The sequence below is a fragment of the Callithrix jacchus genome, chromosome 15 (assembly GCF_049354715.1).
Source record: "Callithrix jacchus isolate 240 chromosome 15, calJac240_pri, whole genome shotgun sequence".
NCBI lineage: Eukaryota > Metazoa > Chordata > Mammalia > Primates > Cebidae > Callithrix > Callithrix jacchus.
Window position 1 is genome coordinate 91,951,757 of NC_133516.1, and position 17,813 is coordinate 91,969,569.

Here is a 17,813-nt window from a genome sequence, read left to right on the forward strand (position 1 = left end):
CAAAGGTTTATATGGCAGGCACCAAGGCCACCAAACTTCTGAAGGCACACAGCCTCACAGCATTGCCATAGAGGGGCCCCCAGGTGGCATACTCAGGCATCAGCCTGTGGCTCATCCAGTCTGATCTGTAAGCTGCTGGAGCTCAAGTCATAGCTGCCCCAGGTTACAATACAAGAAATGCCCCAGCTTACTAGGAAGTCCAGTCTCCTAGCAAGGCCATGTCACTGAACCTTGACTCAGAAAGGCCCCGGAGGCATGGAGAGGAGGCTGCTTTCTCCTTCAGCGCATGGGGAAATGGCCTAGAGTTCACTGTGCACAAGGGACATCCTTTAAGCTCCATCACAATATCCTCCTTTCATCCTGTGAAAAGAGTGACATCCACTCTCCCTTTCACATCAGTCTTCATCAGTTTCGTTGTTCACAGCTGTTTTAATGCTTTTATCCTGATTCCACCTACAAGATACTTAGGAAGTAGTGGTTTGGAGAGAGGGAGGAAAGATGGGGAACATGCTGGGATTTGCTGGCAGGTCCTGGGTGAAGGGCCTTGAATATGAGGTAAAGCTTCCCTCTGAACTGGGTCAATTTTTTCATTCATTTATTTGCTTTGTTATTACTTATCAAATATTCTCTATGTACTAAGCACTTGATTTGTTTCTGGGAATTCAGAGAGAATATACCAAGGATTTTGTCATCACAGAGCTCACAGTCTAGTAGAGGGAGAGAAGTATGCAAACAAACAGGTCTGAAACGATTTTCTCTTTGCTCTAACGGAGGTGTATGTCAAGGACAAGAACAGAGAAACAGTAGCGCTGAGACTACCTTGGGAAGTTAGGGAAGGATTTTAAAGAAAAGGATGAAGTCTGAGTGTCCCAAGCCTGGGAGGGGTCATTCTATAGGGAGGAGCAACGTGTGTGCCCAGGCATGGAGGTAAGAGAAAGCCTGCCTCCAAAACATTCCTGTCTTGTTGCACAGGCTAGGCCTTTCAGTCACCCTGAATATTTTTGTCCCAAATCTTTCCCTGAGCACCATAATACCAGGATTGGCATGAGGGCTCTTCTATAGGAGAGCTTTCAGTGAGACACATAGGATTTTATTTCAGGAGACAGAATGATAAGTCAATGACAAGTCACCACATCTGTTATTCCTGGGGCCTTGGCAACGTACAGCATCTTGTCCAAAATAATCTATTTGTTGAAGGGTCTGAGTCAGCTTCGACCTAGGCTCCAAGCACTCAGACATCTAAGAAACAAACCTGCCTAGAGGCAGAGGGATGGTTTCCTTCTTTCAGTCCAAGAGTCAGCTTCTAAGTCCTGAAAGCTGTCATTTACAGTGTCTAGTCTTCGGGACCAACACAAACGTGTCACACACATCAATGGCGTGCCTGTTGCCAGCATGCCAAGAAGAGCTTATGTTGGCTAGTAAAACTGAAGTCATGGCAGGAGAAGGAAGGTACATGGCTAACGTACCTGAACCTCCCGGCTTTCCAGTGACGTTATTTGGTGGTAAAGGTTTTCTTCGTGGGGGAGTAGGTCTGGGTGGCAAGGGTGGGCGGCGAGCCCCTGGGATTGTGGATAAGAGATTGCATTTTAGATAAAGCCATCATAAATATTCACTATCAAAAAAAACCCACAGGGTTTTTAAAAATGAAAAATGATGTTTGGTAATTAGCAGTTGGATGACAGCGAACAGATTCTATAGAAAAGTGCACACAAATATTCTGTTATTCCTTTAAGTTAATGTTGGTAATGCACCCATGGACAACAAAGCACTTCAGCATATAGAAAACATGTCCTTGTTATACACAAATATATAGTTGGGCCCTTCATATCTTTGGGTTTCCCATCAGTTAATCCAAACAACTGTGGTTAGAAAATTTTTTTAAAAGCACAATAAAAATAACAGTACAACAACAGCAAAACACAAAATACAGTATAATAACAAGTATTTATATTGCATTAGGTATTATAAATAATCCAGGGATGATTTAAAGCTTATGGGAAGATGTGCATGGGTTATACGCAAATACTGTATCATTTTATATAAGGGATTTGAGCATCCTCAGATTTTAGTATGTGAGTGGAACCAATCCCCCATGGATACCAAGAGATGACTGTAGATAGGTGTATCTACTTTTTGAAAGGCTGTATATACATATAGAATTTAACATCTTTCAATTTCCATATAGACTTAACAGTAGCACTTCTGAACTGCATTATCCCCAGTTGCTTTTTATTTTAAGTCTCAATTTCTTATGCCATTTTAGTTTTAAATTGTTAAAGCATAAAATTTCTCCTTTTGTGGATGTTTTACCCCATTCTCAGCTCTATTATGTAATTATAATTAAACAAAAACCTTTAGAACTTCTCAAAGACTACATCAAGGTAACTCTGATGGCTGAAACAACAAACCTGTACCTGTGGGGAGCAGGCGCACTGTGGCCAGTTGTGAGAGTTGTGTGTCACACAAAGACACTTGGCCTGGGAGGTGTAAGTGGGAGACAAAGTTTAGCACTTGCTCTGTTCACCCACTTATGAGTTCTCATGTGAGGCTGCCAGCCCAGAGGAAGGGCATGGTTTTTTCATTGTCTGCCTAAAGAGTGGGGTAAACAGTAACCTTTTTATAATTTGCAGAAAGGTTGGCAAGGTCAAAGACACCTGGAGAAGTCCAGCTTAACCCTCATTTTAAGTCTTGTGCTATAGTTTAAAAATTTATGTCTTTTTTGGCATAATATATGTTGGTTTTAAAATCTTCCAGAAAAATTGTCAATCCAGGAAAATGCCTCGTTTACTAGTAAGAGAAAGACACACACACTCTCTCTCTCTCTCTCTCTCAGTGTGTGTGTGTTCGTGTGCTCGGGGGTGTACTGGAGGCTGACATTAATAAAACCTTATTCAGTGCAAAGGTATTCCGAGTCACCAGATTCATACTTTTGGCCTATTACATAGAGCATACTCTTAAATCACGAACAAAAGTCATCTCAGGGAAAAGTATATTGTAATAAATTACACAAGAGCAAAACTTTATAAGTTTCTATTAATATTTAATTTGTGTGCAGAGCACTTTTAGTTCCTCAAAAGACAGTATTCCAAATGTTTTCCTGGCAATACCCATGCACTGTGTGCATGGTTCTGATAGTTTGGGGTATGTGTGGATGCTGCTGTTTTTGCCACAAGAAATGACACTGCAGTTACCATCCAAATTTCAGAGCTGAGCCATCATAAAAGTCAGCATCTTATTCCTTACCGGGCTTCTTAGTGGGGTGGGTAGAGTCCACTGATACATTTCTAACAGCACCTGATGGCTTGGGTGCTTGCTTCATCCCTGTGAGCAGAGATAATGAAAGGGAATAATCAGATAGCAAAAATGTCCCATGGAAACTTGGTAGAGTTGTCAGTAATAATGTACATTCTTTGTAGAGCAGGAGCATTGGTGTTTTTATGCCAGAACATTTTAATGGGCTTCTACTATCTGGCTATAGAAAAATATCAAACTAGAGTTTAGTTTTTATAGATATTTTTATAGGTATATAGATATTATAGAAAATATCTATATCTATATAAATATATATATTATAAAAATATAGAAAATGTCTATATATATCTATATCTATAAAAATATCTATGTATTTTATAGATTTAGATATGTTTCTATAGCCAGATAGAAGCCCATTAAAATGAAATGCTAATTCTGCAGAGAAAACATCACAACTAGTATCAAAATTAGTTGTGATGTTTTCTCTGCAGAATTAGCATTTCATTGTAAATTGCAGTTTTGTCCAGATCTTCCATGAAACTCATCCTCGGTGCCTTCCTGGGTGATATTCCTCACCAGGTGGAATTTCATTTATGGTAATTGGCCACCTTTTGTCAATATTCATCAGTACATTTTGTAGTTTTAAAAAGTTGTTTTTTCTTTCAATCCCTCTATGCCCATTAAAAAAAAACTTAAGAATTCCATTGTGTTTGGGTTTATACTTAATGAATTGACTTTAAAATTATTCCTCAAGTGGCATTAGCTATCAGGCTGTTGAGGCCACAAATGATCTTTGGGGATTTGTAACTCAGCCCTGGGAAAGCCTATATTCTAAATTACCATTTGAAAGAAAATGATTTGAAAATCACTTTGTGTGACATAACATGTCTCCTAAGCCCCTCAATAATCTCGTTTTATTACCAGCCATTTGCCTAAATACCCAAGCTTGGACTTTGGGTAGCAATCCCAAAGGGATTAGGTTTTTGTCCTATTTTAAAAAATATTCTTTTATATTATAAAATAATCTTTCTTGGTTTGGCTGACAGTTTTCATTATAAAAGAATAAAAACAAACATTTTTTAGAATTTCAACAATAAAAAATGAAGTCCTGTCCTAAAAAAGAATTCAAGCCAATTTGAGGCTACAATTTACATATTAAAAAATAGGAATGAAATGTTTAAATTAATATACTAGTTAGTACATTAACAATGACAACAACCCTGTTTTGAGGACTCACTGTGTTCCAGAAGCTGTCTGGGGACATTATATACTCAATTTGATTTAATGTGTGGGCAGATAGATTAAATATATAGCAGAAGGTTTGCCTCTCAAAAATAAGATGACATTTTCACATTCATTTATTAGATTCAGAAGATGAACATAGTATTGCAATCCCACACCCTCTGCAGCTTAAGAGAGAAAATATGTAAAATCATGGAGAAATTACATATGGAGTCATAAATTAAAGCTTGCTTATTTGTGGTAGGAAAAAGATGTTTCTGGGGGCAATGACTTTTGTGACTAATTCCATAGGCAGGCCACAAGCAAATGGTTCATTAGTCTTCCTCCTGTGTCTCACTATCAGTGGTCGTGGGGCGAGGGATATGGCTCATTTGAGTGGTTACTCTGTGAATGACATATAGAATTGAAGAATACCTGCATGTGTGTCACTGGGGTAACTTGGCCTGCTGAGGTTTGATTTACCACTATTTCTCCAGGGTAACAAAAAGTTTAATATACTCTAGAAAGCTAGTAGGCTGTTGTCTCGAGTAGATCCTCTTTACAGCCTTTTTCCAAAATCTTTCTGCCCTTGAAAAACAAAGTATTTTTGATCCAATACTGTGCAAGTGCCTTACTATTCATGACTTGATTTAATCCCTTACAACCCTTTATGTGTGAGATACGATCCGCGTCCCACAGATGAGAAAACCCAAGGCAAGGGGAGACTTAGCAACTTGCCCAAGGTCTCACCGCTAGGAAGCAATAGGATTCAGGCCTACACATGCCACGACCCAAAGTCTATCTCTTCAGCACTAAAAGGCAAAGCACAGAGTACTGTACAAAGCACACTTACTGTGTTCCTCTGATCATGTTCTTCCTGCTGTCCCTCACAGTCACTCTGAGTGGATATATTCCTAGAGCCCTCTACTCTGTCTCTTGGGTGACTTGAGCTGCTACTACTGTGTGAGGGCTCAATGGCCACAGCTGCCAAGCACGTGCCATCCAGCCATGCCACGGGTGAATGGGACTCAGAAAACAGTCCAAGCCTGACAGCAGTCACTGAGCAGGCATATGCAAATCCACTAAGTCACAGAGGCTGGTAGGTTAGAAATCTAGGAGCTCTGAAGAGGATCCAAATTTTGCAGGGTTACATTTACATAAGACCAAAAATAAAAATTCCCTTGCCCTCTTTTTTTTTTTAATCCAGGGAGAATCTGGAAGAAAAGAGCCATTTTCTATGTAGGTGGAGACAGAGGCATCATATTCTTAGGACCTTTAAGATGTAAGTTCGCAATCAGATAGAGAATCAGCTGTGAAACTAGACCTTCTCCAGCCTATATAAATGGAAGGAAGCCAGTGGTGCCTGAAAGCACTGGGAAGGGCCATGCAAAAGGTAGCTAAGTGGCTCAGTGGGAAGATCTGGGGACAGGAGACTGAGCTCTTGTTCTGGACTTGCTCTCCTGCACCTAGCAGCAGTTTAGGCATTTCACTGGGGCCAGAACCAGAGAGACTAGTGAACATCTTTTGCCCTGAGTCAGAGGAGAGCAAATGAAGGCCAAAGGTAGCAGAGAGGCAATGGGAAGAGAAAGGAGAAAATCAATGAAAGGAGGAAATCAGTAAGAGATAGAGCAGAGAACAACTCCACAAGAATTGGCACCCAATTGGATAGACTGGCTCAAGCTGTGACCTGACTTCTTTTTCCTTCAGGCAGGATTAATCAACTCATCTTCTAAAGGGCAGAGTCAGCTCTATAAGCACCAAGACTTGAGCCTCTGAATGAGCCCCAACTGCCAGACGGGAGTCCTCCAAAAATCTCTGGATTTACAGAGTTCACCCCTCAGTAATTTATCATCCAAAATGAAGTAACAAGCTGGGCATTTTTAACCATGGTAACAAAATCTTTGCAAACAAACAGAGTAAATGGGAAATCAGTTCTTAAATGTACCAGTGACTTCATTCCCTGTGACCAAAAAGGGGTGATATTTATGGATGATTGGTTTCTGCACTCTTGTCCCAAATCTTAACACCTGGCTAAAAAGCCGGGGCGGGGAGCCAGCAGGCTGGAAGATCTAGTTACAGCCCAGAAAAACACATTCCTCAGCCTGAGGAGACTGGATTCTCGTGCAGCACACTCATGTGGGGGCAGTAAATTGTGGTTCCCTCATTAGGGTGTAGAGAACGGAGCCTAGGTTTCAGGTATTTAACAACATCTGCCAAACCATACGTGCCAAGGTGGTTTCAGATTTATGCTTTGCCTGGTACCATAATGGGCTTTCAATAAATATTGGTTGAATGAAAAAATAGCTGCACAGCTTCTCTCAGGGAGAAAGAGATTGTCTAGCACTGGGATTGGCAAACTCTTTCTGTACTTGCTTTCACAGCACAATGGCATAATGAAATATTCGTGAAAGAGACGGTAGGGTCCACAGAGTTGAAAATATTTATCCTTTACAGAATCAGTCTGCCAACCTCACACTAGACAATATTTTCACCTTTGAGGGCCATACTGTCTCTGTCACAACAACTCAACTGTATCATTACACTGTATACGTACCTTTGTACACAGTACACATTATATGTGAAAGGTAGATGTATTCCAGTAAAACTTTATTTACGGAAACAGGCAACGGGCCAGATTTGGCTTGTGGGGCTGTAGTTTGCACAATTCCTTGGCCCAGTGTATGCATGGCTTGTTGCATACCTGTAGGCAGGTCTCAAGGAGATTTTAATAGATAGGACACATCAGCTAACCTGAGACACATCTCTGGACAGCAGAATGCTAGAAAAATTGCCCACTTTAGATCTCAGTCTCGACAGGCTACTTTCCAACCTTGGGGTAGAGCAATAACTATCTACACATACATGTATAAAATACACGTATGTCAGGGAAAATATCTATAATGATGTTGTGCAATAAGAGATAAAACACTGGGTCCAATATATTCCTGAGGGTTATGGAATCACGAGATTTTTATAGAGACCTCAACAATCAAAGGTCTACAGTCTTGAGGCCTGAGAATCTGTTTTTCTTTTTTTAAGTCTTCCTAGGGCACAACCTTAGTTGGTCTAAGATCATAAAGAACACGTCCTATAGGAACTACAAATTTAAACCACAATTAGATACCACCTTATTCCTGCAAGAATGGACATTATCAAAAGGTCAAAAACAACAGATGATGGAGTGGATGTGGGAAAAAGGGATCAGTTGCACATTGCCGGGAGAATGCAAATTAGTGCAACCTCTATGGAAGGCCGCTTGGAGATTCCTTACAGAACTAGTAGTAGAACTACCATTCTATCCAGCCATCCTACTACTGGTTATCTACTTAAAGGAAAATAAGCCATTACATGAAAAAGACACATGCACATGTATGTTTATTGCAGCACAATTCACAATTGCAAAGATATGGAACCAACTTAAATGCCCACTGACTAATGAGTGGATAAATAAAATATTTGGCATGTGTACACCATGGAATACTACCCAGCGATAAAAAAGGAACATGATAATGTCTTTGCAGCAGTTTGGATGGATCTACAGGACATTCTAAGTGAAGTAATTCAGGAGTGGAAAACCAAAAATCATATGTTCTCGCTTAAAAGTGGGAGGTAAGCTATAAGTACATAAAGGCTTACAGAGTAATATGGACTTTAGAGACTCCGAGGGGGAGGGTGAGAGGAGGCTAGGGATAAAAAGCGATAATATATTAGGTATAGTGTACACCACTCAGGTGATGAGTACACTAAAATCTTGAATTCACCGCTATATAATTCAGCCATGTAACAAAAAAAGCCATTCATGTTTATCCATGTAACAAAAAACCCAAAAGCTGTTTAAAGTTTAAAAAAATTATAATTAAAAAGAATATGTTCTATAGATTGCAAACATTTCCTTTATCAACTAATTTTTTAAAATATGAAATATCTGAGTTGAAAATGTCAGCAAGAAAAACTATAGGAAAATGTATGTGAGATGGATAAGTATTCTAAGATGTCAAGGCTGAACATGAAAGTAGTTAACACAAAAATGATGCATTAAAAGAGTCAACAGAAGCTGAAAGTGAGTGTGGATGAGACAGAATTGTTTCAGAGAAGAAAATAAACTTATGTGAACAGCTGCATTGCTATAAAGAAGTCTGGTCAAAACTCTGCAGAATCAAAGGCAGGTGTACTCAGGTAGGTCTGAAACCTGGACAGGAGAGATTTTTAAACATTTATTCCTCACCAATTTCTTCTTTTCTTTTTTCTTTACATATTTATTTTTATTGCACTTTAGGTTCTGGGGTACATGTGGAAAACATGCAGGACTGTTACATAGATACATATATGGCAACGTGGTTTGCTGCCTCCATCCCCCGTCACCTATATCTGGCATTTCTCCTCATGTTATCCCTCCCCAACCTCCCTGCCCCCCACTGTCCCTCCCCTAGTACTGCCTCAACAGACCCCAGTGTGTGATGCTCCCCTCCCTGTGTCCATGTGTTCTCATTGTTCAACACCCACCTATGAATGAGAACATGCAGTGTTTGTTTTTCTGTTCTTATGTCAGTTTGCTGAGAATGATGGTTTCCAGATTCATCCATGCCCCTACAAAGGACATGAACTCATCATTTTTTATGGCTGCATAGTATTCCATGGTGTATATCTGCCATATTTTCCTTGTCCAGTCTATCATCAATGGGCATTTGGGTTGGTTCCAGGTCTTCACTATTGTAAACAGTACCTCAATAAACATACGTGTGCATGTGTCTTTATAACAGAAAGATTTATAATCCTTTGGCTATATACCCAGTAATGGGATTGCTGGGTCAAATGGAATTTCTATTTCTAGATCCTTGAAGAATCGCCACACTGTCTTCCACAATGGTTGAACAAATTTACACTCCCACCAACAGTGTGAAAGTGTTCCTATTTCTCCACATCCTCTCCAGCATAGGTGGTCTCCAGATTTTTTAATGATCGCCATTCTAACTGGCATGAGATGGTATCTCAATGTGGTTTTGATTTGCATTTCTCTAATGACCAGTGATGATGAACATTTTTCATGTTTGTTGGTCTCATAAATGTCTTCTTTTGAAAGTGTCTGCTCATATCCTTTGTCCACTTTTGAATGTTTTTTTTTTCTTGTAAATCTGTTTTAGTTCTTTGTAAATTCTGGATATCAGCCCTTTGTCAGATGGGTAGATTGCAAAATTTCTCCCCATTCTGCTGGTGGCTGGTTCACTCTAATGATTGTTTGTTTTGCTGTACAGAAACTCTGGAGTTTAATTAGATCCCATATGTCTATTTTGGTTTTTGTTGCCAATGCTTTTGGTGTTTTAGTCACGAAGTCCTGGCCTATGCTTATATCCTGAATGGTTTTTGCCTAGATTTTCTTCTAGGGTTTTTATGGTATTAGGTCTTACATTTAAGTATTTAATTCATCTGGAGTTAAATTTAGTGTAAGGTGTCAGGTGTAAGGTGTCAGAAAGGGGTTCAGTTGCTGCTGGTAGCCAGTTTTCACAACACCATTTATTAAACAGGGAATCCTTTCCTCATTGCTTTTGTCAGGTTTGTCAAAGATCAATGCTTGTAGATGTGTGGTGTTGCCTCTGAGGCCTCTGTTCTGTTCCATTGGTCTCTATCTGTTTTGGTACCAGTACCATGCTGTTTTGATTAATGTAGCCTTGTAATAGAGTTTGAAGTCAGGTAGCATCATGCCTCCAGCTTTGTTCTTTTTGCTTATAATTGTCTTGGCTATGTGGGCTCTCTTTTGGTTCCCAAAAGAGAAGTTTCAGGTGGTTTTTTTCCCAGTTCTGTGAAGAGGGTCATAGGTAGCTTGGAGGGGATAGTGTTGAATCTATGAATTACTTTGGGCAGTATGGCCATTTTCACAAAATTGGTTTTTCCTAACCATGAGCATGGAATGTTTTTCCACCTGTTTGTGTCCTCTAATTTCCTTGAGCAGTGGTTTGTAGTTCTCCTTGAAAAGGTCCTTTACATCCTTTGTTAGTTGTATTCCTAGCTCTTTTATTCTCTTTGTAGCAATTGTGAATGGCAGTTTGTTCTTGATTTGGCTCTCTTTAGGTCTGCTATTGGTGTATAGGAATGCTTGTGATTTTTGCACATTGATTTTGTATCCTGAGACTTTGCTGAAGTTGCTTATCAGTTTTAGGAGATTTTGGCTGAGACAATGGGGTCTTCTAAATATACAATCATGTCATCTGCAAATAGAGACAATTTGACTTCCTCCTTTCCTAAGTGAATACCCTTTATTTCATTTTCTAGCTCTGGCTAGAACTTCCAATACTCTATTGAATAGGAGTGGTGAGAGAGGGCATCCTCGTCTAGTGCCAGATTTCAAAGGGAATGCTTCCAGTTTTTGCCCTTTCAGTATGATATTGGCTGCAGGTTTGTTGTAAATAGCTTTTATTATTTTGAGATACGTTCCATTGATACCTAGTTTATTGATGGTTTTTAGCATAAAGGGCTGTTGAATTTTGTTGAAGGTCTTCTCTGCATCTATTGAGATAATCAAGTGGTTTTTGTGTTTGGTTCCGTTTATGTGGTGGATTACATTTATAGACTTGTATATGGTGAACCAGCCTTGCATCCCTGAGATGAAGTCTATTTGATCATGATGCATAAGCCTTTTGATGTGATGTTGCAGTCGGTTTGCCAGTTTTTATTGAATATTTTTGCATCTATGTTCATCATAAATATTGGCTCGAAGTTTTCTTTTTTGGTTGAGTCTCTGGTGGGTTTTGGTATCAGGACATTGTTGGTCTCATAAAATAATATGGGAAGGATTCCCTCTTTTCAGATTGTTTCGAAATGTTTCAAAAGAAGTGGTACCAGCTCCTCTTTGTATGTCTGGTAGAATTCGGCGGTGAATCCTTCTGGACCTGGGCTTTTTTTGGTTGGTAGGCTCTTAATTGCTGTCTCAACTTCAGCCCTTGTTACTGGTCTGCTCAGGGTTTCAACCTCTTCCTGATTTAGGCTTGGGAGGGTGAAAGTGTCCAGGAATTTATTCATTTCTTCTAAGTTTACTGGTTTGTGTCCATAGATTTGTTTGTAGTAATCCCTGATGGTAGTTTGTATTTCTGTGGAATCAGTGGTGATGTCCTCTTTATCATTTTTTATTGCATCTATTTGATTCTTCTCTCTTTTCTTTTTTATTAATCTGGCTACTGGTCTATTCTGTTGATCTTTTCAAAAACCAGCTCCTGGATTTATTGATTTTTTGAAGGATTTTTTGTGTCTCTATCTCCTTCAGTTCTTCTCTGACCTTAGTTATTTCTTGTCGTCTGCTAGCTTTTGAGTTTTTTAAATCTTGCTCCTTTAGCTCTTTCAATTTTGAAGATAGGGTGTTGATTTTAGGTATTTCCTTGCTTCTCATGTGGGCATTTATTGCTATAAATTTCCTTGTAGACACTGCTTTAAATATGCCCCAGAAATTCTGGTACATTGTATCTTCATTCTCTGTCTCAAAGAACATCTTTATTTCTGCCTTCATTTCATTGTTTATCCAGTCAACATTCAAGAGCCAGTTGTTCAGTTTTCATAAAATTGTGTGGTTCTGAGTTAGTTTCTTGAGTTCTAATTTGATTGCACTGTGGTCTGAAGGACAGTTTGTTATGATTTCTGCTCTTTTGCATTTGCTGAGGAGTGATTTACTTCCAATTATGTGGTCAATTTTAGAGTAGGTGTGATGTGGTGCTGAGAAGTATGTATATTCTGTGGATTTGGGGTAGAGAGTTTTGTAGATGTCTATTAGGTTTGCTTGGTCCAGATCTGAGTTCAAGTCCTGGATATCCTTGTTAATTTTCTGTCTCGTTGATCTTTCTAATATTGACAGTGGAATGTTAAAGTCTCCCATTATTATTGTGTGGGAGTCTAAGTCTCCTTATAAGTCATTTAGAACTTGCTTTATGTATCTGGGTGCTCCTGTATTGGGTGCATATATATTTAGGATCATTAGCTCTTCATGTTGCATTGATCCTTTTACCATTATGTAATGCCCTTCTTTGTCTCTTTTCATCTTCACTGGTTTAAAGTCTATTTTATCAGAGACTAGGATTGCAAGTCCTGCTTTTTTTTCTCTCCATTTGCTTGGTAAATCTTCCTTCACACCCTTTATTTTGAGCCTATGTGTATCCTTGCATGTGAGATGGGTTTCCTGGATACAGCACATCAATGGTTTTTGGCTTTTTATCCAATTTGGCAGTATGTGTCTTTTGATTGGGGCATTTAGCCCATTTACATTTAAGGTTAATACTGTTATATGTAAATTTGATCCTGCAATTTTGATGCTAGCTGGTTGTTTTGCCCATTAGTTGATGCAGTTTCTTCATTGCATTGATGCTCTTTACCTTGTGGCATGTTTTTGGAGTGGCTGGTACTAGTTGTTCCTTTTTATGTTTAATGCTTCTTTCAGGAGTTCTTGTAAGGCATGCCTGATAGTGACAAAATCTCTGAGCAATTGCTTGGATTCATAAAGGATTTTATTTCTCCTTTGCTTATGAAGCTTAGTTTTGCTGGATATGAAGTTCTAGGTTGAAAGTTCTTTTCTGTAAGGATGTTGAATATTGGCCCCTACTCTATTCTGGTTTGTAGAGTTTCTGCTGAGAGATCCACTGTGAGTCTGTTGGGCTTCCCTTTGTGGGTAACCTGACCTTTCTCTCTGGCTGCCCTTAGCATTTTCTCCTTCATTTCAATGCTGGTGAATCTGATGATTACGTGTCTTGGGGTTGCTCTTCTTGAGGAGTATCTTTGTGGTGTTCTCTGTATTTCCTGTATTTGAATGTTGGCCTGACTTGCTAGGTTGGGGAAGTTCTCCTGGATAACACCCTGAAGAGTGTTTTCCAGCTTGGATTCATTCTCTCCATCACATTCAGGTACACCTATCAAATGTAGATTAGGTCTTTTCACATAATCCTGTATTTCTTGTAGGCTTTCATTTCTTTTCACTCCTTTTTCTCTAATCTTGCCTTCTCATTTTATTTCATTGAGTTGATCTTCAATCTCTGATATCCTTTCTTCTGCCTGGTTGATTTGGCTATTGAAGGTGGTGTATACTTCGTGAAGTTCTCGTTTTGTGTTTTTCAGCTCCATTAAGTCATTTATATTCTTCTCTAAGCTGTTGATTCTCATTAGAATTTTGACAAACCTTTTCAAGGTTCCTAGTTTCTTTGCATTGGGTTAGAACATGTTCTTTTGGCTCCAAGTAGTTTCTTATTACCCACCTTCTGAAGCCTGTTTCTGTCAATTCATCAGACTCATTCTTCCTCAAGCTTTGTTCCTTTGCTGGTGATGAGTTATGTTCCCTTGGAGGAGGAGAGGCGGTCTGGTTTGGGGTGTTTTCATCCTTTTTGCACTGGTTTCTTCCCATCTTTGTGGATTTATCTACCTGTAGTCTTTGTAGTTGGTGACTTTCAGATGGGTTCTCTGAGTGGACATCCTTTTTGTTGATGATGAAGTTATTTCTGCTTTTTTTTTTTAGTTTTTAGTTTTCCTTCTAACAGGTCCCTCTGCTGTAGGACTACTCCAGACACTGCTTGCCTGGGGATCACCTGTGGCAGCTGCAGAACAGTAAGGGTTGCTGCCAGTTTCTTTCTCCGCTATCATCATCCCAGAAGTGTACCTGCCAGATGTCAGCCTGAGCTTTCCTTTATGAGGTGAATCTTTGTATATATGGGGGTCAGGGAGCTGCTTGAGGAGACAGTCTGTCCCTTATAGGAGCTCAAGTGCTGAGCTGTGAGCTCTGTTGTTCTGTTCAGAGCTGCTGGGCAGGAATGTTTAAGTCTGCGGCAGTGGAACTCATAACTGCCTTTCTTCCCCAGGTGCTCTGTCCTGCGCAGGTGGGGCTTCAAGTTCTTGACGTGCTGCTGCCTTTTTTCAGAGATGCCCTGCCCAGCAAGGAGGTAGCCTAGTCACAGTCTGCCAGCAGAGGAGTTGCTGAGCTTCTGTGGGCTCTGCCCAGCTGCTGTGTGAACTTCCTTGCAGTTTTGTTTATAGCAGTATAGTTAGAGCTGCCTTGGTAATGGGGCTGCCTCAGTAATGGTGGACTGCCTCAGTAATGGCAGATTGCCTCAGTAGGGGTGGACTGCCTCGGTAATGGCAGATGCCCTTCCCCCAACAGAGCTGGACCATCCCAGGTCCAGCTGCCCTTGCTGTGAAATTTTCAGTCCACAGCATTTCAGATTGCTAGTCTTTGTGGGGGTGGGACACACTAAGCCAGATCTTCTGGCTCCGTGTTTCAGCCCTCTTTTTTTTCAGTTGAACAGGTGGCTCTGTCTCCGAGGTGTTCCAGGTGCCAGTTGAAATGGCTGCCCAGATTTGTGTGAGTTTTTATGTGGAAACCCACTGCACCAGCTGAAAGAGCAGTGCTGGAAACTTGTAGCACTTTTCAGCCCAGGAATCTCCTGGTCTGGGGGCAGTAATAACTCATTTGGAAATATGGTGTCCACTTACCCTCTGCATTATTCTCACTGGGAACTGCATTCCAGAGCTGTTCCTATTTGGCCATCTTGCAAACTCTCAAATCCCTAGCAGCCACTATTCTATTTTTTATGTTGTCTCAGATGGTTAATAGAAATTCTTGTAGTTTTCACACTGAAAATCCTTTCAGAATTTTTTCTTTGGCATAACATTTGATTGTAGGATGAATTCGGAAGAAATGTCACATTCCTTCTCACTGGACTTGGGGTAGCATGTCCTGACTCTGCCCTCTCCCAGGAACCTGCACAGTCCCGGCGTGGCCTCTCCCCCATGCAGGCCCAACAATTTCTTAAAATAGCATTCTCTAGGCAAATATCTGAGAGCTGTTGTTTTCCTTAACAATACACTACATAGATAATCATGTTATTTATAATTTCTGAATTTTATTTTACTTCTTTTGTTGCCTACTGCATTGGCTAAACATTCACTACTATATTCAGTAGAAGTGGTAAAAACAGAAATCCCTGCTATATTCTTTATCTTAAGAGGAAAGTGTTTAGTCTATCAGCATTAAGTACAGTGTTAGTTGAAGCTTTTTCTAGTCCATTGTCTTAACCATTCAGCCACAATTACTGCTGGTGTGGATTCTGGCAGTTAGAGCTTTTTCACAGATGCCCTTTATCAGATTGAGGAAACTTCCTTTTATTCCTTTATTTCTTGAGAGCTTTCATTAGGGATGAATTTAAAATTTTGTCTAGGTTTTTCTGTGCATCTACTTGAATAATCATATGATTTTTCTTCTTTATTCTGTTAATATGGTAAATTACACTAATTTGTTTGAATGTTGAGCCAACCTTGCATTCCTGGGATAACTTCCATTTGGTTTCTATGAATTATTGTGGCTGACATGGTGATGTATTGCCCAGATCTCCATTTAGTACTCTGTACTAGAAACCTACTCTGAAGGAGATGCTAGCTGGATGCTGTCTGCTGACCTCACTCCCTGTAGGTGGGCAGCAAGTCCCTTTCTTGACAGGGGGATCCCAATTGATAAACAAAAGAAAACAGACCAGGAACAAAAAATTTTGGTTGGAGATGGAGGTGAAATAAAGAAAGAGAAAACAGTGAGTTCACCTTTGTCTACCTGTGCCCATTAGCCCAATTTCTCCAAGCAATTGACAAATTAAATTGAAAAAGCCCTGATACATTATTCCACCAAAGCTAAATTGGATAAATTATTATAAAATTGACTTTACAAGAATATAATAGATATCCATTTGTAATACAAGTGGGCTTTAGAAAAATATTTGTATGTGGATAAGCTAAAATATAAGAATAGTTTGTTTCTCTGAGAGATGACTGCATGTTCCTAGTAAGAATCACTATTACAGTGAAGGTTAATAGCTTTCAAGTGTGATCACAGCTACTTTACTTGTCTTTCATTTGCTTGTTTGACATCTAAGTGCTTTCTTTCATTTTTACTTAGGCAACTTCCAAGGAATTATTTGAATATTAAACAATTTTTACCTGCCTTCCTCCCAAAAGAATCTGAGAGAAGGTGGCACTGTTTACAACCAGATTTTTTATGTCAGTCTGAAAAATTATGCACAATCGAATCCCACTGTTGGAAAGAATAAAAGGAGTAGCTGAGCTCAAATAGATATCGGAATGCTTTCTTGCTTTTCGTGAGTCACAAATTTATAGTGTTGGCCTTATTATTTGGTTTGAAGATAACTGAATTCCTAGAAATTCAGAGTGTAATAATCAAGTACAAAAAGCACATTCTTAAACAAAGTTAAATAATTTTTAGACTAAATATTATTATTTACATATTATTCACATCTCTTTTTCATTAGAGAACTGTCGTGGGTTAATCAGATATATATGCATTAAAAATATGATTTTTTTACCTATGTGAACATAAGAGTTATACTACTAAAAATATTTAAAAGGAATGATACAATTCTATGCTAAGGCATCTAAATAACTACCATTTACACAAGGAGTAAATTGGGTGTTTGAACATTTGTTAGATCAGTATCCTAGTTTTTCTGGCATGATACTTACTCCCATAGATCTGACTAGATAAGAGCTATGAATGATTTGAAAGCATTAATGACTGTAACCAGCGTAACCAAATGTGAATTGCTCTGATTAAATTTTTCTTGTTTTAATTTCATATTCCAGATTGCTAACAGATGCAGTTACTCAAAAAATGTTTAATGGTCCTTGTTAAATTATAAACTTAAAAACCAACTAATTACAGTTCAGGGACCAGTCTGTATATAAAAACTATTTTGAAATTAGGGGAAATGGCTATTTTTAGTGTTTTCACTCAATTTATAATTAATCAGGATGCTTTTAAGAAGATTATATATAGTCGCTAGTAGACTAGGTTTAGAAAAGTGAAAAAGTCTTCACTATTTTTAGAGACATTTGTAGTTTTGATTTGGAATGAGCTATAATTTTCAGTTATAGATTTACTAAGAACTTAAAAAACTGGTAAAAAGGAAATTAAAACGTGACTTCCAACAAAATCATGAAAATTGAGTAACGCTTATAGTTTTGACAGGATAAAAAGGAAATTCATTTGTGATTCTTACCTGTTTCCACTCCATTCCCACTGGGCATCCCACTGGGTTTGGGTCTAGCAGGTCTTGCAGTTGTCCTATTCAGAACTAAAATAAAGTGGGATATAAATAGTTCATTTTCTTATTGAAAGTTTGCAGCCAAGAGAAACAAAATTTCTCGAAAGTCATTTAACTAGGCAATAAAAAAGATGATTTACCAAAAACTATTATTCAGAGTATAGAAACCACTTTCTTATATAAAAATAATAGACTTGAATTTGAAAACAGAGACCTGAATTTGTACTCTGAGATGATCACTGGGCTTCAATACTTGACTCGAAAAAGTTAACT

The 17,813-nt window shown here is 39.0% G+C and overlaps 1 protein-coding gene across 34 annotated transcripts in view; it reads right to left on the reverse strand.

The window, feature by feature from the left end:
- Positions 1–17,813, reverse strand: part of ABI3BP (ABI family member 3 binding protein) — a 263,790-nt gene that overhangs the window by 36,079 nt on the left and 209,898 nt on the right. For all 34 annotated transcript variants that reach the window (XM_035274239.3, XM_054246102.2, XM_078352229.1 and 31 more), the window contains 3 exons: positions 17,496–17,570; positions 3,244–3,321; positions 1,467–1,559 (listed from right to left, as the gene is read on the reverse strand). In XM_035274239.3, coding sequence (XP_035130130.3) covers positions 1,467–1,559; positions 3,244–3,321; positions 17,496–17,570 — 246 coding nt within the window. The remainder of the gene's footprint in view (positions 1–1,466; positions 1,560–3,243; positions 3,322–17,495; positions 17,571–17,813) is intronic.